This window comes from Desmodus rotundus, chromosome 7, assembly GCF_022682495.2.
Source record: "Desmodus rotundus isolate HL8 chromosome 7, HLdesRot8A.1, whole genome shotgun sequence".
In the NCBI taxonomy this organism is placed as follows: Eukaryota; Metazoa; Chordata; class Mammalia; order Chiroptera; family Phyllostomidae; genus Desmodus; species Desmodus rotundus.
Genome location: NC_071393.1, coordinates 105,016,938 through 105,043,179, shown reverse-complemented (window position 1 = coordinate 105,043,179; position 26,242 = coordinate 105,016,938). Strand labels below are relative to the sequence as shown.

General features: G+C 43.6%; 1 protein-coding gene across 5 annotated transcripts in view; it reads right to left on the bottom strand.

The window, feature by feature from the left end:
• Positions 1-26,242, bottom strand: part of DAAM1 (dishevelled associated activator of morphogenesis 1) — a 150,700-nt gene that overhangs the window by 55,753 nt on the left and 68,705 nt on the right. For all 5 annotated transcript variants that reach the window (XM_024567810.4, XM_053929185.2, XM_045202018.2 and 2 more), the window contains exon 3: positions 16,991-17,080. In XM_024567810.4, coding sequence (XP_024423578.2) covers positions 16,991-17,080 — 90 coding nt within the window. The remainder of the gene's footprint in view (positions 1-16,990; positions 17,081-26,242) is intronic.

The following is a 26,242-nucleotide window of genomic DNA, read 5'->3' as shown; positions in this document are numbered from 1 at the left end:
GGCTCTGGGACAGAGGTAAAGGACAGGCTTTGAGTTCACAAGACCACAAATCACAGACTGATGCAACAGGCACTTGGCCAGCTAAAGCCATAAGTCTCCACGTGCTCGTCTTGTACCCATGAGGTTCTTAGACAACGCTCGTTAGAAAAGACAGACACACTCCTTTCTCGTCTGGATTTGCTCACAATCCTTCAGCAATGCACAAGAGTACTATCCACCCCCAAATAGTAGGGACATATTAAGGTTTAATCAAAGGAGTGTCAACGGCAGAAAGGCACTGTTTTGCATGACAGTGTGAAGTAAATGTCATTCTGGTAATTTGCAGTACAGGACAAAACGCAACTAAATACTAATAAACACCTGTTGTGTTTGTAAAGAAAATGCTATAAGAAAACACGTTAACTGTGATCGTTTATAGGATCAAGAAATTCTGTCCTTTGGTAATGATCAAAATAGTCACCTGTTGCATTAATTTGTCACTACCGTTCTAGATTTCATAGGTCCACTCACAATACTAATAAATACACTCATGCTGTACCTACAATTTTTACAGAATCCTAGTTAGAAAGAGGCAGAAAAGCCAAAATGTCTTCATGATTTGTGTGGCATCCGTCATACTCAAGTGAGTGACAGGAAACAGGAGTCAATGTGAGTGACACTGGATTGAAGGAACAGGAAAGGAAGAGCAGGTGCCATGGAAGATGGAAAAGTATTTTGTGGAAGCCCTCGCTAATCACTTCTGCTAAGTTTCCCCTCAACCTTAGTAATAGAGTAACCAGTATCTTCTCAAAAGATAGCCAGGATGAAGTGTAAAGGAGCGGCTCAGAGACCAGCGGTTGGCAAATGTTCTCTGTAAAGGGCCAGATGATAAATGTTTTAGGCTTTGCAGACCACACAGTCTGTTGCAACTACACGACTGCCACCAGACGGTGCAAAAGGCAGCCATAGATAACACCTAAATTCGCGAGCACCGCCACGTCTCAATGGTGCTGCATTTACAAAAACGGGTGACTGGCCCGATCTGGCCCAAGGCTGCAGTTTGTCAACCCCTGTGCAAGACACAGTTTGGCTCTCAAGAGGGCGGGAGTACATCAAATTCCTAACTTGATCACCAACTATTTTCCATGCTTTTTCTTCTTCTTGAAGCCACTCTTTCTCTAGTAAACCCCACCTGTAAGTTAGGATCAGCTCAAGAAGTGTTCGGAATTTGCCCAGTAACCTGCACTCTTTCTAGAGAAGCAGCAGGACCTACTATGCCTGAAAAGTCTACCTTCTTACCAAGCTCATTCCTCCCTGAAAGGAGTTAAAGTAGCACATCACCCCAGGGTCCTGTATGTCCGGATGTCAGCCCCTGACTCTTCCTATCTTATTCATCTTTTGCTGGGAAGAAAAGAACCAGCAGGTCCACAACCCTGGATTTCTGAGAATGCTGCTTCACTTGCTCGTTCCAGTGCTAACCTCTAACCCTTAATGGGCTAAAACTAGATCCTATGTCCGAAGCTTGTCAAAGGGTGGCAGTTGGTTTCAAAAAATAATTCCTATGTTGTCACATTTCAAGACAGTCATGTGGTTCCTGGGACTGCTGATCTTGGTTACATTTTTGGGCCACTGCCACAATTATACATGAAGTGCATCTGTTGCCAAATCCGGTTGGGCCCACACAGAACAGCAGCTTCTTCATCTGCCAGGAAGTCCAACACGCCCTCCTAAGCTTCAGAATGTCAGTCATTTGCTGGAAAGACTGGAGGGTGACTTTGCAATAGTAATGGCTTTGATATTTAGCATTTAGAGTCGTGCAAGAAAAGCAAATCTCTGTCCCCATTTTCCCTAATGCTACAAAACATCTGCATGGTTTTCAGGAAAGCCATCACGTAATTATATAGCTAGGTCTTTCACCCTGGAGACCCCCTAGTTTGAGTTTCCCCTCCCAGGGGTCCCTTATATAAGTCATCAGTGGGTGATCGATCGTGTGCTCTCCGAGAGAAGGCTTCAAGGGGTCCAGTCACGGCCAGTGCTGTGTTAGGAAATTCACCTCATACTGAATTGACAGATGTCTCCTTGTAACTTCAAGCACTTGTTGGCCTTAGTTTTACCCTTGGGAACTGCATGGCGTAAGTCTAATTTCTCCTATGAGCTATAACCAGCAAATATTTAAACAATTTGAATAAAGCTATCATGTTCTCCCCAAGTCTCCTCTTTAACCAAGCCAAAAAATCTCCACTGGCTCTACAGCACAAGTTTATTTTCCTCGATTCATAAATAAATCTCAAATTTTCCGTAAGTTCATCATACCTTCATGGCCATTCTTCACAAAAATAACTCCAACAAATACATCTCGATTCCTATGGAAGGGCTCTGCTCACACGGCCTGTGAGTGAGGCACGACTCTAGCCAGGCTCCCGAGAGAGTAACTGTAAGAGTCTGACCCAAACGTCTCCCCGAGAAGAAAAAGAGCAAGTTCTTGCTCTCCGGATGGTCCACAGCACATGGCATTTATGACTTAGAAATAAAAGATACACGCTATATGAAGCAGACGTAAACATGGATAGTCCTTGTTTTATTAAGTATATCTATTTTAGCAATAGTAAACTTAGTTTTCTTGTTACAAGATTGAGGACACTGTATCTCTAAAACATAAATATAAGGTAAAGAATGAAAACCGAGTGAATAGGAACTGCCAAGAAACTTTGTGGGACATTAAAGACCCTCCAGAGCGCTGTCCTTCAGGTCTCCGGATCACATGCTGAGCCCCTTCGCCCCTCCTGCACAACCATTACCCTCAGACACCACGGGACCTCTTCCACGAGTGTGTGTGAAGCCCGACACCTCTTCTGAACCCTGGAGCCTGCTCCTCCCCCTCCTTCGGTCTATGCAGACACGAAGCTCACTAGAATCAACACGCAACGCATGTGTTCCCTCAGAGAGCCTCCTGCCATCATATCGTGTACTCCAGCCTAAAATATTACTAAAGAGCTGAGATCACTCCGAGCAGGGGTGTCAAACTCATTTTCGCCAGGGGCCATCGGCCTCGCGGTTGCCTTCGAAGGGTGAAAATAATATTAGGACTGTATAAATGTAACTACTCCTTAACTGTTAAGGAGTTGAAATTACATTTGGCCCTTTGAAGGCAACCGCGAGGTTGAGGCAGCCCCTGGGGAAAATGAGTTTGACACCCCTGACTTAGAATGCTAGTCCCTTTCTCAATTCTCTATGTTAAAAACTCTGTATTATTACAGGACAAATTTTTAAAAGGTAAAATTATGTCATGAACTGATGGCAAAGACTTCAGTGAACTCACTAATAAATGAGGGAACTGGTAAGATGTTACAATGGGCTCAGAAGAGAATCTAAGGGGCCAAGACATACATAGGCACCTGTTTACACATGGATACAAAACTGATCAACGGACCAGGAATCAACTGCATTAGGCAATTTGCATTTCAACAGACAAGAATTATTTGCACTATCGGGTTTTTAAAACAATTTTCAGACTGGCTAAATAGCTCAAAGATAGTGAAAAGCAGAGATCACTCTGCAGAAAGCTACAGAGAGAATTTTCAGTAACCCCCCATTTCGCTATGATTACGGTGTAGCAGAATAAGAGATGCATGACTAGTACTTCCTGGCTGAGGAGAACAGTCTATGAAGGTGTAATGTGGAAGCCAGGCTGTATGACAAACACTGCTCCAGGCTCCCCACACCTAAATTGCCCAATTGCTCAGCCTGCCCAGAGCTCTTGCTCAAGAACCCCTACCCCACCCTGACCACTCTACCCCAATTCTGCCTGTTTCCGTTACCTTGTCTAGGCGGTGTGAATCACCGAGTCTCTGGCTCAAAACCATGAGACCACTCCACTCTATCCCTTACACGCACAGCTACACCTGGTCCTCTATCCCACCCAGAAACTTGCTGGGCAAATCATTGGAGTACTTCTAAGCCTTCTTGCACTGCTCATAAAACAAAACAAAACAAATCAAAAGCTGTGAGCTCAGTGACTTTAGACCCAAGCCCCATGCCCTCCTACCTCTAGCTAGAAAATAAGCTAAACGTGATCACTGTTGCCTAACAGTTTGGTCTGAAGCCAGATGCCATTTAAGAGTAGCACTTAGCATAACCTGGGAGCAATATTAACACTATACTTCTGAACATGGGGTGTCTCGAGGGTGGGATAGGAACAGAAACCTTCTGTCATCATGCTTAAAATTCACAGTGCTGAAATGAATCTAAGAAGTCATTTGCTTTCCTTCTCATTCATTCACTCACCCAATAAACATTTATTGAGTTTTCTAATGGTCTAGGCACTGTTCTAGGTGTCGGAATACATAAATATCAATAAAAGAACAAAGTTCCCTGCTTTCCTTGTTAGTGATCCATGAATGCAAAACATGAGACACGGGAATATGTTTCCAAACTTGAGCATTGGGAGTTTCTCACAAGATCACAAACTTATTCTGACAATAGGTTCTCAGTCTTTGCAAGCACAGCTACAACGAACTGTGCTCATTTATAGACTTTACTCCCTCTTCTCATCTCGATTTATAAAGAAACAGTAAAGCATTAGTAACTTGTGCATTTTTATTGAACGCCAATCTTTATCCATGTAGCTTCACAATAAAAATCAAGTGTAAATATTCTTACGCTCTACTGGGAAAAGTGCTTTGAGACATTTCCTTGATAGCGTGAAATTGTTACATGATATGTTTTTCTTAGTGTCACAAACTTTATTTACACTGGTCCAAATCATCAAAAATTTCTGAACGACCTGAAATGAAGCAGAGCACCCTGAAAATCCAGCTTGCGCTGCAGCTCTTAAGCAGCCATCACTTCTGTTCTCCCCTGAACAACATACCCCAGAAAAAGCAAGAAAAGAGTGTCACTGCCAAGACATCTAGTCTCTTGATGGGGAAGAGCAGCAATGTAAGAAAGAGACAAGTAACAATAAGACTTCGAGAATATAAAGAAACCAACTGCATTTCTGAAAAAGCTCAGGGGTCCATCTGTTCCAACGCCCTCTTCTTCCCTAAAAGCCCTTGGCCGGCCTTACAGACTTGAAACCCTAAAGGTCACATGCTACAGGATCCTGGAGGGAAATGCATCGCCTGTTCTGCTATGTCTAAAAGAACAGTCAACCATCCTTACCTAGAACTAAAAGCTGAGACTTTACATCACTTCCCAAACTACAAGACATTCGTTTTGTTTATTAACAAGTCATTTCTTTGGCAGAATACTTCACAGCATGGAATATGCCTGGAGCCTAAAAAGCTCAATCCATATGACTCCAACATCTGAAGCCAATTTTAGATGACAATTCCCCCTCATTTTCATGGCAAAGAAAAAGAAACATTCTCCAATTACTATTTTCAGAAATGATACAAGCCCACATTCCCCTGTTGTCTATGACACAAAAGTATACAGTGACATAAAACAAATTACTTCTATGTAGCCTGTTAAGTCGAGTCTTGGGCCCGCATGTCACCATCACCGTGGAGCGCTATAACCCTAGGTACAATCTGGACCGGCTGGTCGGTAAACGTACGTGTTTGGACACACATCACTTCCCTTATGCAGTGTGGAAATCCAGCCAGTGGTGTCAGTGGCCTCTGATGCCTCACATCTTGCTACCAGATTTGCTGCTACCAGACCAGCCTTTCAGAATGCCGGAAAGCAGGTTTTGATGTTCTGAAACCTGCTCTTGGGAAAACAATCAAAGTGTGTTTATGATTTGCAATATAATGCTTAACACGAGGCAATAAAGGGAGGACTTTGGAAAACAGTAATTAAACTTAGAAGAGAATCAGGGGAAACGGTAAGCCTACAAAGGCATATTCCATTCATGGAAGCATTCTCAGGATGCCCGGAAAATGCTACGCCAGGGTTAACTGTCCCCCAAAGGAGAGTCACAGTCATATGCCTGATTTTAAGCATCACTGATTCTGTGGCATACTACTGAATCAATGACAGCATTTTGGGCAAAAGAAAATGAGGAAGAAAAGCCTCAGTTGGAAGATGCCCCTATCTCAGTGATGTTTAAACGTGAGGACATGTGGAAGTACAGCTTAGAAGCTGAGGAAACATCTATGTTTGGGGACAGAAATGTTGTTCTGTACTGCACTGACGAAGACCACGAGAATTCGAGACACTGTAAATTTAAGACACTGTAATTTGGAGTCGGTACTCTTTGGTGGACTTTGTACTAGGTTCCTAAAGTATAAGGAATTTGGCGAAGCCTAAATTAGAGGTATTAGCAGCATATTCTAACTTACACTGGAAGCTCAAAGCTTCTTCCTGCTTTGTGGGGGTGGGAGGAGCAGGGGTTCGGTGAAACTTTGAAATGTACCAAGCATAACATGAATCCAACAGTATTAAATATGCTAGAAAAGGATAAATAAATATGTGTGTAAATTGTTCTGGAGTGTTAACTGTGCTGTACGTCCCTCGAGGGTCCATTGGGCTGGTGATAATCAGACCGGGCAGCTACTTCTGGATTCTCAGATACGAGATACAGTGAGACCCCCCTCCCATCAGAGGCACAGCCCTCTCTCAGGAGAGCACTTACTCAGTGTACAGTTCTACACCTGTAGGTGCAGAATGCTGGAGGCGAAACGGAGCCGTGCCTGTGTGCTGCAGTCCACAGAGGCAAGGGGCTCAGAGGGCCCTGTACAGTTGCAGGTGGAACCTTGATTCCACAATAGCACTGCTGACAAGCACTCTGTGGCAAAGACTGGGAGCCCCTAAAAAGGCAGTCACGTACTCCTACCGCTGCAATCGACACGATAGAACGTGTCCTGTGCCGAGCTGTCAAAGCGAACCTGCCTCAGAATTAAGATTGGGAAGCCAAAGACAGCTGCTCTGTGGCAGCGGAACACCACTACCCCCTCAGGGCTTCCATGGAAACCCAGAGCTCCAAGTCTCTGACGGGAGCCTAAGCAGGAGCGTTCTCCCCATACTGCAGCACCAGGGTGGGCATGAGTGACGAGCACAGCGAGAAAGCTGTGGGAGTTGCTCTTCTAGCCTCTGTTCCAGAGGAGGAAATAGAGCTCCATGGGACACACCACCCCCACGCTCCCCATGACTCCACATCAATGAGTTTGTCCAACAAGAAGTGACCTTACTTTCTCTCACGTGTATATTGCTTATTTATCTTTACTGTTGTTTGAATCATTATGAGTGAACACAAATATGGGGTCATTCTCTCCACTCTCTTCCAGCCTGGTGTTCCCTAATTACAAAGAAAGCAAAGCCCTGGATAAAGGGCTAACTCAGTGAAGAAATGCAAGTATGAGGAAACACCGAAGAGAGATGGCAGCCGCGAAGCAGACACATATTCACCGCTTTTACAATGCTCTAAAGAACAAAACAGAGTATTTCTAGACCGAAGAATCGACAATCCCCAAATCCAAAAGCTGACTTGCACGTAGACACTAGCTCAGAATTTAGGCCTGGGGAACAGCCAGCCAGCCAGTGGCACGTCTCAATCTCTTAATATTCGAAGGAGTCAAGGAGTGCAAGAAAGAGAGGTTTTCCCAATTTTTATAAGGAGATGCTCGAAATAAAGATGCTGTGGTTAGAGGAGAAGAAAGAGACCAGTGGTGTGATTTCCAGGCACAGCTAATCTGCTTTGTTTGCCCAGTCGAGCTGATTCTGCACCTGCACCTTAGTCACCCACTAGGGAAGTGGTGAATGCCTCAGAGGAACTTCCTGCGCTTGGTGACCAGTCCAGAGCCTGAGAGACGGAAACACAATTTGCCTGGGGCTGGAACTGCGGGTGTGAAGCGAGCTAGCGAAGAGGAAGGGTGAACCACACACAGAGCAGTTTCCTTGGCAGTCAAGCCACATGAACACAATGCTGGGTGAATTGTCCATTTTTTTGTACTTCTAACATTTTGTACTTCTGTATGGCTTGAAGGGTATTTGAATGGAGTGATTTTCACTTTCTAAATATTGGGTTTTCCTTTTTTAAATAAACACCTTCTATTCCAGTAATCTTTTACTTCAATTAGATTTGCTAAGACATATGGGGGAAAATGGAAGAACTTTACAGTCAGTTTTCTTGTACCTGAAACACTTATGTAAAGTGATTGATGAGGGAAAGGAGAAACCAATTCTCTCCTCTCAGACAACTGGCAACTAATTCTGAACTGGCAACTATAACCACTTTGGTGGCAATTAAAGGTGAAATGTTCATACCAAACAACCCAGTAATCAGATGTCTAGCTGTCTATCCTAGAGAAATTTTTGAACACGTGCAGTATTTTTTAATAAAAAATTAAAGCCCTGGCTGGTGTGGCTCAGTGGATTGGGTGCTGGCCTGAGAACCAAAGGGTCACTGGTTCCATTCCTAGTCAGGGCACAGGCCTGGGTTGCAGGCTGAGTCCCTGGTTGGGAACATGCAAGAGGCAACCACACATCAATGTTTCTCTCCCTCTCTTTCTCCCTCCCTAGCCCTCTGTCTAAAAATGAATAAATAAAATCTTTAAAAAAAATGGAAGTATTACCCAAAGGGGGATAAAATAATTACACTGTGGCATTTTCATGTAATGCAATATTATTAACTGCAGTTAAAAATGAAAAAAATAACATCCATTGTTTATGAATCTAAATGTGAAGAGTAAAGTCAAATATGTGGATGAGGAAAGAAGAACACACACCACCTTCAGAACAGAAGACACCACTGGGATTCAACTGTGTGTTTTGTCTTAAAAAAAATCCAAGATGAAAATGATAAAATGTTGGCATTTGTTCAACATGGGTGCTTATTATATTCTGCACATTTTTGTACATTAAAAATTTCACAAAAATAAAATAATCAACCAGGAAATAATAATTTATCCCATGACTTGAGGTTTGTTAGTTTTGTGGGGTTTTTTTTTTAAAGAAATTTTAGAAAGTGCCAATTTATTGGACCCCAGAATGTCTCTCTGGTAACTAGGTTTAAGATTTCCATTAATAACAGTATCTGCAACTGTGCTGAAACTTTCCTGTATAATCTCAACACTGAAGTTTTGCTTTGTTAGCTTCACTTCGGAAATCACACAGCTAGATTTGTACTACTGAATTTCAATGCCACAACGCTGAACAAATTTTGTTGCTGAACAGGGCACTTGTAAATCTGGCTCACTTCAACCTAGTAAGTTACTTATTTCTGAAAATCGACTTGCTTAATGAAATCTCTAGTGTTGTGTCCTTTCACTAGCAATAGTTCAAGCCTGAAAAACCCCAACAGAAGACTGCAGAAGGTGTCTACAATATTTTTGATTGGTTCACTTGTGCACACACCAAAGAAGAAAGATGGGTATGTTTGGTTCATTCTACGGCTAAGTTGGTTTACTGCTCCTTCGTTACTGAAGCTGGGCACTGAGAGTCAACATTTATGAAAATACATTCTGGACAAGGCAGGGGTGGCAAGCAGGCATGGCTGGAGTGACGGAAGTGGTAACACTGGGGAAAAATTCCCTGAACTGCTGTTATTGAACAAAGGAATGACAGGAAGAGGAAGCGAAGAAACACTCAACAGCCAACTGCCCTTATTGGAATACAACCTCAGTTTAAGGGCTGCTAGAGGCAGAGAACCCTTGAACTTTGTACTCCAAATCTAAAATTGGGCGCTCGTTTTGATAGCATTTCTTTTGTAGTAAAAATAGAGAAAAAAAATGAATCACTAGCTTTGAGATTATGCTAGTGGAAAAAAGTAACGAGAAACTCGGCTTCAGTGCATTTGTGGGTACAGTAAGGACAAGTAAGGAAATCTCATTAGGCCCCAAATCTCCACGTTCTCACAATCGCTGCTTAAACCAAAAATGATATTGACAAACTCTGGGTGGTTTACAGATTCACCTTTGTTTTACTGCATGCGGGTAGGAGTAGAAAAGGAAAGAAAAAGGGTCCAGGAGCTAGGCAAACAAAACAAAACAAAACAAAACAAACAAACAAACAAAAAACCCAGGGTTGTCTTGACAACACAAACACTGGTTGCATTTTAAATAACACTTATTTTTCCTCCTAATTTCAACAGGAATACATGGTGGCTTTCTAATGCTCCAGCTGGCTAGGCTGAATGAAACCCTTTCTTGGGGGTCTTCAGCTGAGACAAAGGCACCTCTCTCAGGGCGGACAAGGGCAGAAGCCACGCGGTCCCCTAAGCCAGCTCCCCTCATTGGTACAGAGCAGCCCGCAGGTCTGCAACTGCCCCACCCTGTCCCTGGATCCTCCTTGTCTTCGGGGCCTGGAGTGTGCGTGCGTACGTGTGCATGTCGAATGCCTTGACTATGGCTCAGGCTCCCACAGGACACCCACGTGAGAGACAAAGCAAGGAGAGCTGACACAGGCTTCCGTGGGTCCTCGCGGCTCCAGCCTGTCCTTGCTCTCCCCCAGTTCACATCCACCCTCCTTCCCGACTGCCTGCTCCACAGACATGACGAAGCTCCAGCGCTACGTGTAAAGACAAGAGCTCTAGAGAGTGCTGAGCCGGCTTCCACGATGGCCTAAGGGCAGATCTCTCTCCCACGCGTGTGTGCGTGTGTGTGCGTGTGTGTAAGGGCAGATCTCTCTCTCTCTCTCTCTGTGTGTGTGTGTGTCTACTCATCCTGCTTCTCTGACTGAGACTTCATTGATACAAAATATAGTGCATGCTTTTTTTTTTTTTTACAATCAGGAAAACAATATTCCTAGGTAGGAGGGAGAACTAAGCACTGTGGAAAATTTGTACCAAGGATATAACTCGGCCATGACAGACAAATACCATGTTTGTTCGCCTACTTTATATGCACTCCTTTTGCAAACTTTTGATCACACCGCTAACAGTTTTGTGTCTTTTTCTTCATCTTATTATTACATGCTGAGCAGTTTCCCATGTCATTAAAGTTATTTTGAACATAGGACCTTTCAATGGCTACAGACACTGTTACGGGTGTGTACTGTAATACAACCACCGTCCTTTAAGTTGTTTACAGTCCGTGGCTGTCGGAGACAACACCAGGAAGAACACTGCACACAGATCTTCACCTCTAACGCTCACCACTTCCGTGGGATCGACTCCTAGAAGAGCAACGTTTCAGGACCTGGATACATACTGTCCCATGGTTTCGGTCACCCATCTTCAGGGCAGTCAGCATCTCATATTTAGGACAATGTTCGGAGTATTTATCAACATTACAGCGTGGGCATCAGTGAACGGGAACCATGATGCAGAATGGGCACAGGGTCCAGGAGTCCCCTGTTGTGCCATGCTAGGAGTTAACCCTTGAGTCGGGCAGGGGCCAGACTGTCAGGATAGTTTTACTGGGAGGGTTCGAGGCAGCTGTCCTTTACCATCTGAAAGTTGATATTTCAACAGATACTATAGTTCCACTGGGGTATAATCGTGAACATCAGCTTGTGTTGAAGTTTCTACCTTTCTCTTCTGCTGAATAAACTCCAGTTACTTCAGTTTCTACTTCCCCCAACCCCGGTGCCTTTATTTTTCCAAAGTTCAAGCCTCTTTATAGATTTCATAACAAGTCCTACAAATTGTGTTTAGTAAAGATCAGATTAGGCCAACAGTCTAAATTTGGCCTTTTAAGCATTGGCAAAAGCAACAAAGAACAAAGTACAAATCAAGAGGGAAAGTATACAGTGCGTGCAAACACAGCTCGACGGCTGGAAAAGGAGCCGGTTTCTAGATGCCCGGATAACAGCAGGACAGCACCAGCTCTTTCACTGAGTCACCACTGGATGGGTCAGTGGAGAAGAAACTCGTCTCAGTCACACACATACACCCCAGAGCTTGGTGGCTCCTTCTTCTCTTTCCTACAGCCTGTCTCCTTACCCGATAACGGCACTTATGACAAGACCTGGCAATTATCTGATTTTATCTGCTTCTCCTACCAGGACCTCCCACTCCAAGAAAATTGACTTACTGGTTCGATTATCCTCAGAACCTTGCCAAGAGTCTGCCCCGGAGAAGGGACCCAATACGCATCAGGTGATTCACATACCAACCTGCCCTTCACCAATTCATTGTTTCATTATATGAAGTTCCCAGATACTCAAGGCTTGTTGTTTCTTACCATTTCCATCTGGGATTATATACAAATCCTCATCTCTCAGAGCCAAGAAATACATAGATGAGGCAGAGAGTTTCAGAGACACAGAGCCTGGAAATGCCTGTTGTCCTCCAACGCCTGTGCCTCCCTCATCTAGTCTTTAGAGAAATAAAGAGGGAAAGACAGCCCAATCCTACCTCTGATCATTATTACTCCTGCATTTTCTTGAACCTTTTCAAATCAGGAGCACAAAGAACAACTGGAATCCATTATTGGGGTGAGAACTCAAAAGCAGGAGACCAGACAAGGTACCTCTCAACAAGTCTAGCATAGTGTTACCGAAATCTAATTCCCCCCAATTACTGCTTCCCTCTCCCAAATCTGGACATCTAGCAAAGTGGGCACTGAAAATCCCAAGCTCACTCTAATATCTACTCAAACTACAGTAAAGAAAGAAGAGGATGTCTAACCTGTCCCTCCTTTCAAATCCGTCAGGTTGAATGCCCACCCATTCATGGTTCTCCTCCCTGCACGCCCACAGCAGCTTCTCATTAGGGCACTGGGAACAACTAGAGGATTACCGTACCATCTTTCTTTTCCAGCTAGTTTGTTTGACAGTTGTGTGGAAAACTGATGATTCCTTGTGTCTTTAATTCCACCACTTCAGCACATGTTCCTTTAAATCTGGGTTTTGACTAAACCACTCCGTCCAGGTGCCCCAAACGCAGAAGGGCCTCAACTCTCAAGGAACGGAAAGAAGTGTGTCCTGATAACCACACACAATGCAAATTTGATCTGTGTGTGTTCGGTGAAAGGAGAGTTCCTTTCTGGGGAGAGGAGTGGGGAGGCGGTCCAATCAGGATACGCACTTTTCCTAGATGTCCTCAAACAGTACACTGTGCAAGTCACAACAGCTGAGCTGCAGCCCGGCTAGGCAAAATCCTGGACTAATTGAATTAAACTAGAGTCAAACATAAACTCAACAGCAGAGTAAAACTTCACCTTCTCCAAAGTAAACCTCATAAGATACAGAAATGTAATGTGAAGACTACAAAGCCTTGTACTTCAGCCTTGGCTTCAGAGATCAGATATGAAAGGAGGAGAAATTAGGTCCTGATCTTTGCCTTCATATCTGATGTCACTACAGCTAACAGTGTCTAGCCCCACTCACTTACTTTGCAGTCAGAAGCTCAAGGAGGGGGAAAGTGTGTTCTGGACACCGCTAAGGACCAGTTAAGGGACTCGACTATACCGACTGCTCCGGGGAGGAGCTGCAGTCACAGGAGATCCCTGCCTGTGCTGGTGAGATTGCTGGGCCATAATGCAGTGGGTACAGCACTTTGTTTTCTCCTCTCGGAAGACCGACTCCTCACTTTTCCCAGGGCTTAAAAACCATGTTAACAATAAGCAAATACAGCATGGCCAGATGCCTTTCGTGGTCAGATGGTTCATTGTTTAAAAAGCTTCAGTTTAAAATCCAAAAGATTGTTAACAGATGCAGTTTCTGGCTGGAGACTGGGAAAAACCTCACTTAAACAAAAGAGTATGTTGTGATTGGAACTAAAAAGGGAATTACCTTTAAAGATAAGAACCACAAACATTTCCTATTTGAAAATACTCCCCACCCCCCACCGGCCCCACCAACAGGACCTTTTTGGGGGACCTTTCACGAGAGTTAAAAGACTTGACAGTGGATTGCTGTGTATGATAGACGGTGGCTGACCAACCGGTCCAGCCATTTCTACAGATTTGTTTGGACTTCCAACAAGGCCGTAGCGTCCATCTCTTGCTCTCCCCCGGATTACTCAATTAGGCAAAATTCCAATTAGTTTCTTTCCAATTCTTTTAGCCCCACAAATACTTCTGCTGCTTTCATTTTGGCTCTGGAAATAGGTTTCCAACCAGAGACTTAGATAGAGAAGTTTGAGAAATGAACACAGAGCTTGATAAGCAGATAGCCACTGCTGGGACTCCAGTCACTATTGGATGGAAAAGAGCCACTTGGCTGAGAAAGACCTGGCCCCATCTTCAGTTCCCAGTCCTGTACACTTTTAAACAGAAACCCTGCCTTTCACCTACTCGTCTGTCTGTTTCTGTTGGCTTTCGTGGGCCCTCACCCTGTGACTTCACGTGTGAGAACGTCTGCAGTGCCCTGGGTTCTGATCTTGGAAGACGGAAAATCTGAAGGAGCCATAGGTAGGCAGCTTTCCCTCAGCCTTTGGCTGGGCTTGCTAGTGGCAAGCCTTATTTGAAAAGGCTACCCAAGAGATGGTTTAAGGGAAATAAACCATTCTCAGTATTGAGGAGAGCCACCATGGCTCCATTCTGAGATGGTCAACCTGTCGCTTAGAGGCTCACGTTCTCAAAAGAGAGATAAACATCATGTCCTTTCTGTGCTCAGGTGTTTGTGTTCTCTTATTCATTGTGTTATTTCCCAATTTATTAACAGCTCAAAAAGGTCACTTTCGGGCCCTGGCTGGGTAGCTCCATTGGTTAGAGCATTATCCCAATACAACAAGGCTGTGGGTTCGATCCCCAGTGAGAGCACACACAAGAATCAGCCAATGATGCATAAATAAGTGGAACAACAAACCCACGTTTCTCTCTCTCTCATCAATAAAGAAGAAAAGGCCAGTTTCAGACCAAAGGCATAGCATGTAGTTTTAGATGTCTGAGAAGCTCTAATCAAGAAAATCCTCGGCACAGTCACCATCCGATTTAAAGTGAGGTGGACCTATAAGCCCATGGGACTCCCCAGAGAGTTGGAATGGCTGTCCCCTCTGCTGCGCCACTGCTAAGTCACACAAGAAGTCCAAGCTGCTGGAACAAAGCTAGCAGAACTGTATTCTCAAAGATCTGGGCAATCTGGCCAGGTACTCGCAGGAAGGGGCCATCCATCAAGAAATGGGATTTTGAGCCAATGGCCACATCCACATCCAGCCTCCTACATGTGCACAAGAGACAAGGCCTGCAAGGGGATTTGATAGGCCTGGAAATTGAAAAATGAGCAGCAGCTGCGAGCCCTAGGTCATTACTATTCTCTAGGGTTTGCCTTTTCTAATCTAAGGGGCAGTAGTTTCCATGATTAACTTTCAATTGCTGTCAAGGGTGTAATAAAATCTGGGAAAGAAGAAAACTGTCCCCTTGGTAGGCTGCTCCCATTTGCCTGCCCTTTCCTTTCCTCCGGTGCATACTTCAATCCCCACTTCGTGTTGCTTCCTAATTTTAAGGGAAAAGAAATCTGTTCTTGGACGAGCCAAAATAGACAACGTCCTCTGTGTACACAGGTTCCTGTGGACTTTTCTTTCTCAGTTCTAGGGGCCAAGAGCATGTGGAAAGCGCCCTTGTTTCCAAAGGTCTTAGATACCATTACTTGCAGAACTGAGCATATTATATTTTATTTTAAAATTCTCTCCCAGTGTATTATATCTTCTTCCCGAGTCATGACAATCAGTTCAATGAAAGAGAAGTTTTCCGGTTAGTGAGAAACACATTCATTCACAAACACGTCTTCCTGGTTGTGACTGGATCGGGAACCCTTAAGACAGCAACCGGTCTGATCCGCTAGCGGCCTGAAGACCACATTGAGAAGTTACAGCTGGACGCATCTCTCAGCAACGGCCCCAGCACCAAACCCCACAGAGTTTTATCCATGGTAACTGCTCAGGTGGAAAATTAAATGTGCTTCAAATTGTTGACAGTTCAGTATGACAGCGATGATAACTTAGTGGTTCACTCATCAGACATTCATTTCAAAGTATCGGAAGCTGGAGTTACAGAGGTGAGGAAGACAAGGCGCCTCACCACCAGAGGCATGGAGTCTGGCCGGAGAGGGGCACACGCAGGCTCATGCAAGAGAAGGGCTCCTGGGAGGGTGGCACGCCAATTACTCAAGACAGCAAAGAGGGAACTGAGCGGCTGAGACATAGCCATGTGGCAAAGGGAGGCCCCGAAATGCATACAAATCACCTAAGAAAAGGCCTCCCTGATGGAGACGGTGTCTTGGAAAGATGCTGGATTGCTGTAGTTCTTACTTCCCTGGGACAAAAGTGAGCAATCGGGGTGTCCACTGCCTGGTGGAGAGGTAACATTTCCCCTAGGTGCTAGCCCAGCCCGTCCTGCTTACCCCAGCTTGATGCAAATCTCTGTTGGAACAGAAGGAAGGGAAAGTGCCTGAAGATGGCCATGAGCAGGACTGGTTCCAAAAATGGGATGCGGTCAGTCTAAGAATTTGCCACAGGGTTTAAAAGATGGCAGACTGAACTTGATTGCTGGAGACACAGTCCACAGGGTGATGCTGTGGAGTAAGAGCTTTAGTGTTTCTGCTGCCAATTCCATCTTCCCCTTCTATGAAGGTAACAGAACACCCAGCTTTTACGTGGGGTGACCACCCAAATAAAGACTGAGTTCCTTGCAGTGAGGATGTGAGGGGGAATTCGGATGTGTAACTCCCGGCACATGTCCCTTAGAAGGGAGGTGGGGAGTTTTGCCTTCTTTCGCTTTCCTCCATCCTCAATTTGAGATGTGAAATGGCTGGAGAGACACCATGAGGACAAGGCCTTAGAGGTGGCAAACTGGAAAGTTGTTAGAAGGCGGTCACCGAGGACTGAGACCTCACAGTACTAGCCCTAACCCACCTATACATAAACTTTTACATAAAGAGCGAGCGAGGCAGGGCGGGGAGACTTTGCTCACTGTGTAGCCAATGTTACTTTTGGGTCTCAGTTGTACAGGATTATGAATAACGGTTCCAGGTACTAGGTGGGGGTGGGAGTGTCCAGTGAAATGTTGATAAAAACATCCAAGGAGTTGGCACTTTGCCAAAGGCAGCACCAAAGCCACAGCAGAATGGGTTCAATCTTGTCTGTACATTATAGACAGCTGTCTGAATTCTGGTGGTGAAATGGGAGAGGAAAGGGGATCAAAATTGATAATTTCCCAGTTAACCATGTATATAATAGATATCTTACCTTTTTCTTGCTACAGTATATCTGCCATTTTTTCTCAGCTGGAAGTGCAAACATGGCTTCCCTGTGTTTGTCTGTGAGATCAAGTTCATCCTGAGAAGAAAAATAATAATTAGTATTTCATAGATTATCTGTTATCCCAGTAGGGGAAGTTATCAGCATCATCAGTGAGAGAAAAAAACACCAACACATATTTAAAAGACCAAGAAGCTAAATTAAGGTGTATGTTACCACCATTAAGAAAGCACATCCCTCACACTTGGCACTGAGCACAGCAGAGAGTCGAGGCTCTGCCCTTACTGAAGGGTGTGGGGAGGTGGGCTGAGCACAAACAGGGTCATCCTGAGTTACATGCACTGCTGCAGAGGGTCCACTGATCAGTAAAGGCCATCAAAGCTCAAGTTTGAATGGATTAATCATACTGCAGATCAGAGCTTGCTAGGGATGGCTCTACGAACACTGAATATCAGGCTGGGGCCTGAAGGACTTGGACCTGATCAGAGGAGCGGAGGAACAGAATCACAGGCTGGGATATGGTCACAGACTCGGTGCATTTGGGGGACGCGGACCAGCTTGGCTGAAGCACTGGGATTATGAAAAGCATCATCACATAAAAGCTTTGAGAAGCAGAGTGACTCATTCATAGAAAGTCTTAAATGCCAGACGGAGCAGTAAATTGTCTTGACCAAGGAGACCCAATGAAGGTCCTGAGCAGTGGAGTGACATCTTCATCGCTGTAACTCCACTGGTATTTATTCAGTACTTCACGTGCCAAGCATCGTGTGTTTTCTCATTTAGTTCTCACAACAACCCTAAGAGCTCCACTCATTGTTGCCTACTCCTCATAAGAATCCCCGTTTAACAGAGCTGGGGGAAATGTAGGCAGAAGACTGGGTAAGTAACTTGCTCAAGACTACACACCTGGTAAACGATGGGCTGGGTTTTCAGCCCAGAGCTGTCCGACTCCAGAGCCCAGACTCCTGGTCTCTCAGACCAGTATCTGGAAACAGAAGTTTCACAGTGGTGTGCAGCTTAGATTGGACACTATGGGAAGGGAATTTACAAACATCCATAACTAGTGAGTAACAACAAAGAGACAATGAATGTACAGTACCTAGAGGACAGTTCTCGGCATTTAACAACTCAATCTATGGTAGGTAGTATTATCGGCCCATTACTGGAGCATCGGGCCCAATTTTATCCCTGTAGGGAAAGTTATCTAGTTGAGGGCGGTAGATTACTGGGTGTAAGATTTATAAAAAGATGCTATAAATTAATGCACAGTGATGTTTAGATCCCTGCGAAGCACAAACAAGTCCTCTCTCTGAGAAGCATAACTAAGTCCTCTCTTTGGTGTGTACCTGCAATTCTGCCACCTGTGGTTACTGACTTTATATCTCCTCCTCTTACCTCCATTTAGTCATCAAATCCAATTATTTCTGCCTTGAACCGTCTCATGATTTTTCCCTTTGTTTCGTTTCCAATGAAACCACCCAAACTTACGCCCTAATAACCTCTCCCTTGGCTTCTGGCAATAGCCTCCACTTGTTCCTCCTTGCCCTTCCACTCCTTCCCACAGCAGGGCCAGAATTCATTAAGGAGTGAATTCTCAGACTTGAGCAAGCATCAGAATCACAGAGCGGACTCCTCACATCACTGATTACTCAGTGTTTCAGACTGAGCAGGTGGGAGGAAGTATAAGAATTTCCATTTCTATTAAGTTTCCAAGTGTTGCCAATGCTGCTGGTCCGAGGACCACAGAGCACCTGTGCTGTTTTGAGTTCCTGGTTCAAAAAACTTCATTCATCCCACATTACCTACAAAATGAATGACACATTCCAAGGCCTGCCCTGAAGGTCTTCCACGTATAACCCTGACTTACTTTGCCAGGCTCATTCTCGTTATCCCCTGAAGCCCTGTCTTTTTAACTAACACCATACCACCAGGGCCCAGCCACTCAGGGCTTGATACATGCTGGCTTCCTGGGTAAATTCTTAATCTTATTAAACTTTTACTTCCTCATCTCTGGGATGGGCATATCACTTCTCTTGCAGGGCTATTGTGAGGATTAGCAACATCAGCTAAGCATGGAGTAACGCCTGAAGGGTGGGGGTGGGGAGGGATGGCAAACTGTACTGTTGTTATTTCTCAGCATTTAAACAGAAATCTTCTTTAAGAACAAAGGTAAACAGTTAAGTCACTAAAACATACCCACATACTATTACATCTTAACCACAAAAAAGCTAGTTAAGAATGTCAACAATGAATAACTAGGGAGAGAACGACAGATATTTACAGAAAGTCCCATATAAGGGAACATGCTAAAAATGTTTAAATTTTGGCATGCAACTATTATATATATGTGAAGTAATTATTTTTCTTCCTTTCTTTCTTTTTTAATTTCCTGTAAGTCACACCTGCTTTCACCTACTGATGAATGGGGAAAGTAATGGTGACATAAATCACTTCTAAACAATTAGAATTACATTTTGGGGGGCTGTGGGAGTCAGGTCAGTTATTCAAACAGCTTGATAATATGGTGCTTAGTCTGGGGAAAGGATTGTGATTTGTAAGAGAGTGAACAGTGTTATTAACATTGCATCTTTTACTATACCGTAGCACTGTGTTTTTGCTAACTGAGCTTGAGGTGTGAAGGAATGTGAATCCTAAAACCTAAAAATTCACAGCAAAGGGTATTAATATTACCATATTTTGCTGTTAGAGGCAGAAAACTTCTGTGTCTTCTGCTGAGACACAGAAACGACCGATTTTGAATTGAGAGAACACAGTTGGACAAGGATTTAGGGGCAGATCGTTTCATGCAAGAAGTGAATTTCCATAAAATAAATTAAAAATTGCTATTGGGTCTCTGGATATAATTTTAGATTACAGTAAAAAACAATGGGGAGGAATGAATGGATACTGATAATAGTAACGGCTGGCAATCAGTGAGCACATTCTGTGTGCTTAGCGTTAGTGTTTTATATGAGTTAATTTAGTTTATCCTTGCAACAATCCTATTAAGTGGGTAATATTACCTCATTTTCCAGGAAACTGAATTCAGGGAGATTAAATAGCTTGCTCAAGGTAACAAAGGTGGGAGAGAAACTTGAGTCTAGACTGTCTGGTTACAGAGCCCACATTCTTACCCACTTGCCCGTTCATTCTGTGCCTCATTCAACAGGTAGGTAGAATCACGACACTGACGCAAATATGAAAACACATGCTGTCTGTTAGCAGAGAGGAGGGTTTTGGTGTCAGACATCCCTGAGTTCCAGGTCTGGGTCTTCCGGGTTACGCAACCTTGAACAAGTGACTTAACCTATGACTTTCAATTTCCTCACCTGACTATTAGACTGACAACATATGTCTGATAGGCATCTCAAAGATTCAGTCATGCAACCAAAAAGTGGTTTTTTTTAAATATTTTATTTATTTATTTTTAGAGAGAGGGGGAAGGAGGAAGAGAGAGAGGGAGAGACATATCGATGATGTATGGGAGGAATATTGATTGGTTATTCTGGCACGCCCGCAACTGGGGATCTGGTCTGCAACCCAGGCATGCGCCCTGACTGGGAATCAAACCACAACTTTTCGGTCTGCAGGACAGCACTCAATCCACTGAGCCACACCAGCCAGGCCCAAAAAAGTGTTTTGAGGCATTGTGCTAGGTATAGAGGATAAAGTGGTATCACAGAGCTCATATTCTTGAGCAGGTAGAAAGGAAGCCAAATAATCACATGATGCTCAGGAAGCTTCAAGAGCCCACTTGTGGTGGGGAAAGGTGGGTTAGTGAAGGCTGTCCCTGGGAAGTGAAGTGGAATCTGAAAGATAGCTAGGAATTAAATAGTTTAAACAACAACAACAAAAGCAGTACAGACAGTAAACAGCAGCCTTGAAGGCCACTATCAACTTTGGTCTTTATCCTAAGAGCAATCAGAGGTCACTGGCAGATTCTGAGCAGGGAGACTGACGTAGATTAAATTAGATAATAACTGGGAGTGCCTAGGCACAGTGCCCAGGGTGTAATAAGACCTCCACCCCTCCATTCCAAAACTGTCTCTGCTCTGACTCATTCCATTTTAATAATATGGCTGAGTCAGGCATGCAAGACTCTAAGAGATTATCACGGCCTTAGAGATCAATCAACACTTACTCGCTGTCCTACCCACTCCAGGACCAAGGCCAGACATTGTAAAGAACACAAAGATGAATAACAGACCCTGATTTTATGGAATTTAGAACCTAGTTAGGAAGACAAGATGATAGAAGGCTTCAGTGGTACCCTTTCTTTTCGGGATAAAGTCCAAATTTCTTAGCTGGTGGGTTGAGACCCTTTATGACATGGCCTTTGCCAACCTGCCCTACCTCCCCTCCTCCTCCTGCGACAGCAGCATCATTTCAGGACCTCTGACCACACGTCCACTTGCTGCGGGGATGGGCAATTAATGCCAAGATAAAGGAACAAATTCTCTGCCACAATAGCTTAGACTTGAAATGGCCTAGCTCCATTCATTGGCCACCAAGTTTTTTTCATTATTGAATATTTTTAAAATTTGATGAAAGAAAAATGGCTTAGCAAGTGTTGAAAGGAGAAATTTTACTAAGCATCATTCCTCTCCACAGAAAGTTCAAGTTTCTGAAAAACCAACAAACAAAACCCTTCTTAGAGAAGATATTAATTACATCATTATAAAATTGTTTATAATATCTTAGAGGAAAGATATTAATTATATATATATATTTTATTAAAAAGAAAGGACCTTTAAGGGAAGCCCAGCTGTGGGAACTAAAGTTCTGGGGTTCATCCCTCACAAAGCATATTATTAAGCCCTACTTCTAAAAGATTCGGTACCAAGAAATCTCACCAGCCCTATGCTCCAGAGTAGGAAGGCAGCTCTACCGAGAAATCTACATAAATCAGAAAACAATTGGTACAGTACAAATAAATCTAAGGAAATGGATTGATCTGCTAGATAAAGCAAGGGAAGGAATTTTGAAATAATGTACAATAAGGGTCTTGAAGGAGTTGAAAAAGCTCTGTGAACTAAATGGAAGTAAGGGATTATTTATAAAACCTCCAAAGCCATATTAAAAGCATTCATTGTTTGAAAATCTACCAAATCAATAGATTTCTGTGAGCCAACAATCAAGTTTCCGGCTAACAAGAGAAATCTCTAATACAGGAAATTCAGGATTTCTATTTCTAACGAGTTAAGCTAATTCTTTACACACATACTAATATGCTCACAGAGAGATAGGAGAAGCATGTGATCAATGCTGGGAGAAGGGAGGAGAAAAACGAGGAGACGGAGAGGCTAAGACAGGCCTCTGGAGTCTCCTGACAATCAACTCATTGTTTAGTGTGTGTCGGTGTTTGTGGCTGTTTGAGGTGCGTGTGGATATATGTGTGTATCTCTGTGTTTTCCTTTTTAATGACCCTTGACCATCTACCTGACTCAATGTACAGAGCTCACAGAATTTCTAACCATATCATTACTCAGACAAGGCTACCTTTTCTCCTTCAAATTAAATATAACAAGTATTTGCCCACAGCAAACAAGCCCAATTAAATTCGCCCATCCTCACCCGACCCACATGCCAAAGTTTTCCCATATGCCCAGCGAGCAGAACCCTCAGGTTCACCTCACACACACCCAACACTGTTAGCAACGCCTGCCTTCTCTGGACATCACCCTCTCCGTCATTACCCTTTCCTCCCATCCTACAACTCAACACTACCAGCAATAAGTCAAACCTTTGGAGGGGCAAGTAATCAGACCTTCAGTCATGTGGCATGGTGACAACTACACCACGGTGAGGAAAAGGCCAGGCAAGGCAGATGGTGGATTTAAGGGTGGTGCTTTGGCAGTACGGAGAAAATGTACTATTGGGCTGTGACAATTCCTTAAATTTATGAACATCTATCCCCACCACAGCAAATGACAGTCACATCCAAGAGCCATGAACTGCCAATGCAGCTCTTAAAATTTAACCACAATGACCCTGAGAACAGTATTTTATCTTCCTAGTGATCGTTTGGAATCTGGAAGTTAAATAAGATTTTTGTCATATTAAACAGAAGTACACTCAGTGAATTATTAGCTGCTCCTAACCAGTCAGGACAGACATAAATGGAAAACAACAGAGTTTTACATTTCAAAAGGGATGTGTACACCCAGGAAACAAACCTTAAAGGTGTTTAGCCTGTAAGAGTGCTGCCAACATTCTCAGTCATTTCACAAAATGCCACAACATGAGTCACAACCACCTACGCGGTAATGCTGTGTCTGACAGACATGTCTTCCTTCAGTATACAAAAATAAGACTTGAGGAATCCCACAGGCAGAGGCTGACTAATAGAAATAATCTGGGGTTTCTTACTACCAATGGTTGGGTGTTTTACACTATTTCCCTTCAGCCTTTAATAGTAGGCAATGCAAACTACACACATTTTACTGGGCAACGTCTGCTGCTAATTGTAGGGTTCTCATTTGGCTTCTTTGTGTTATTTCAACTAGAAACTCATTGGAGTAACTTCAACTTTTAATTAGTCTGTATCACCAGCAGTTTTCCAATAATCTAAAATAAACAGCTCTGTTCTAAATACGTGTTAAAATCACGTTCCCGAATCTATTCAGCCACCCCAATTTCCAGTTTTTACACCTACAATCTAGTAAAACTTCTGTTGACAAGGCTCAGCTGAGAGAAAGTCTAAGCCGTATTCTCCTAATTGAACGGAGGGACTTTGTCTCCTGGGACACAGAGCAGCTGTAAGGTGACAGACGAGAAGAGCACGGGTGGGCGACTGTGAAGCCCAGTGCCACACATGTCTCCCTCCCTCGGTGACACCAGCACCGTGCTCGTCTGCCGTGCCCACACCTGCTCAGCATTCCCTCCAGAGACTTGTTTGGCAGCTTAGGTGACATTTTTAAGTTTTAATTGGGTCACAAGACATCTAGTGCAATGAGTCTTTCCCACAGTGCGTCTGTTTATTTTCTCACGTAATATCTGGTAGAGAGACTTGTTAAAGACAGAAAATATTTCTTAAACATTAGCACACTTACCCTTTTAATCTGCTACCCTTCGTGCCAGCCACTTTGTTACCCCCGTTGTAACTGACCTCTAAGTGAAGATGAGCAAAGAGAATGACATCAGGTGATGGGGTGCAGGACGAGCGCAAGGACTGGCCCAAATCTGTCACTACTACTCCGAGAATAATTCGAAATACAAACCCAACCCGCTGAAACATTCAGCAGCCATTCCTTCACGCACGCACACACACACACACACGCATTCACTCACATCTTACTGGGCATCGCCTGTGCTCTCCTTCAGTGATCAGTTCCTCACCCGTGCTGTAAGCACTTACTGAGCACCACCCTGGAAAGGTGATGCTCTGGGCCCTGGGAATGCTGAGGGTAAAATAGCCAGATACAATGTCTGTGTGCGATTCTGCTCACTGAAGGTGCAAGGGTGCACGTTCACGGTGGATTTAACATAATGGGTATCCCTATGGAAGTGAGCTCAAACTGTCTGATTGTTTAGAAGACGGCAAAGGATGGCTTACTTTTCCTTCTATATGCAAGAAATGCCCATCTTTCCTGAAAACAACATATATATTGAGTGAGCTTTCATTCACTGGTTTAGTTTAGTTCTTAATTATTACATTGTGTGATGAAATAAACAACTAGCAGTTGTAGGATGTTTATAGTGGATTTATTTAATACTGTATCTTTTTCAGGGACCTGGAGGTCCTATAACACCCATGAAGAAAGTTTTAAATTCCAGAGGAACTCTGGGAATCGAAGGTGGGGCAGGAGAGGAATCTAGGTGCAACAAATAAAAATATTTGAGGAGAATTTAGAACTAAAATATACCACCCACATATTGGGCATTTACCTTCCACAGGCCACGCGACATATGTTTTGTAAAAGCAAATGATGTTCAGATGTTTAAATGATGTTTAGATGGGCATCAATATATATTCTCATGTGCAGTTATTTGTAGAAACTACCAGACTGGTCCAGCCATTGCTGAAACACATTTTCAAAATGATACTTGAAAGCTTACCTGGACATACTACTTAGGAAGGTCAAATTATTCTCCCGGTCATTTAAAACCTCTACTGGTTTATAAGGGGACAGGTAGGGTTGGAAAGTCAAGATAGTGTGTTCACTGTGTAATTTGCACATGGCCGTCCGAGGCTTAAACTAAAGAATCAGATTTTAAACCTCAGCCAAAAACTAAGTCGGTACGTGCTGCTCAGAGTCTCTTTAAGATTCACTGTAATGAAAGTCATCGAGGCCAATGAAACAACCATTTTCTTAGTAACACTGTTAAGTTCAGAGACGATTTTGGAGTACCTGCATTTAAAAAAGGCAAGTTTCTTTACTCCATCTCACCACACTCTGCTCCCCCCAATTTCAATCTCTGTAGTCTAAATTAAGAAGCACCCAGAAATAAACATATTGATTGATAACCCAGTATCTAACTAACTTTCAGTCAAAATCTAAATTTTATGGTCTGTAGAAAAGGACAATAAAATGATCTTAGGAAAATCAGAAGTAAATTTAGGACTACAAGGAATAAAATGGTTTTGTGGTTTTGCCTTAAACTTTACTGCATTTGGTTGGGGAATCAGAGGACGAGAAAGAAATGTAAGGATCCAGGCTGACCATCTTACCGTCTCAACCAGCACAAGGAAATGTACCCGCCCCGCAGGGAGAGGGCCTACTGCTACCCCTACTCTGATTCTTAGAAGTATGCAACGTTCTATGCAAAAGTGCAACAGATATAAGTAAGCAAAACCACCTCTACGGACATGGCCCTGCATCACTGCCATCAGTTGTGCTCAGGGCCGAAGTAATTTATTGCACTTACAAAGGTCCGGGTTTGGGACCATTTTTGTCATCCTTAGATTGACTGTGCCCTGGCAGCAGCTCACATCCACTTCACAGGAGTTTGGCGCTGAACACGCTTAAGCCCGTATCTACATTCTCACTTCCCTTTGTGAGATACAGCATATTTTCACGCGGTTCTAAGTACTTTTCTTTGTATGCATCGAGTTGATTTACCCAAAAATGCTAGTGTTGAGGGAGGAGCTACTCAATATTTTTTTCTTCTCTGTCAACTAACCACGTCCTTTTCCTAAAGGTAATTTTCTCTTTTGAACTCTGTAAGTTTTTATAATTTTTAACCTCATGGAAATAGGACAATTTTAATACCGATTCCTTCATTAAAATTCCTGATTTT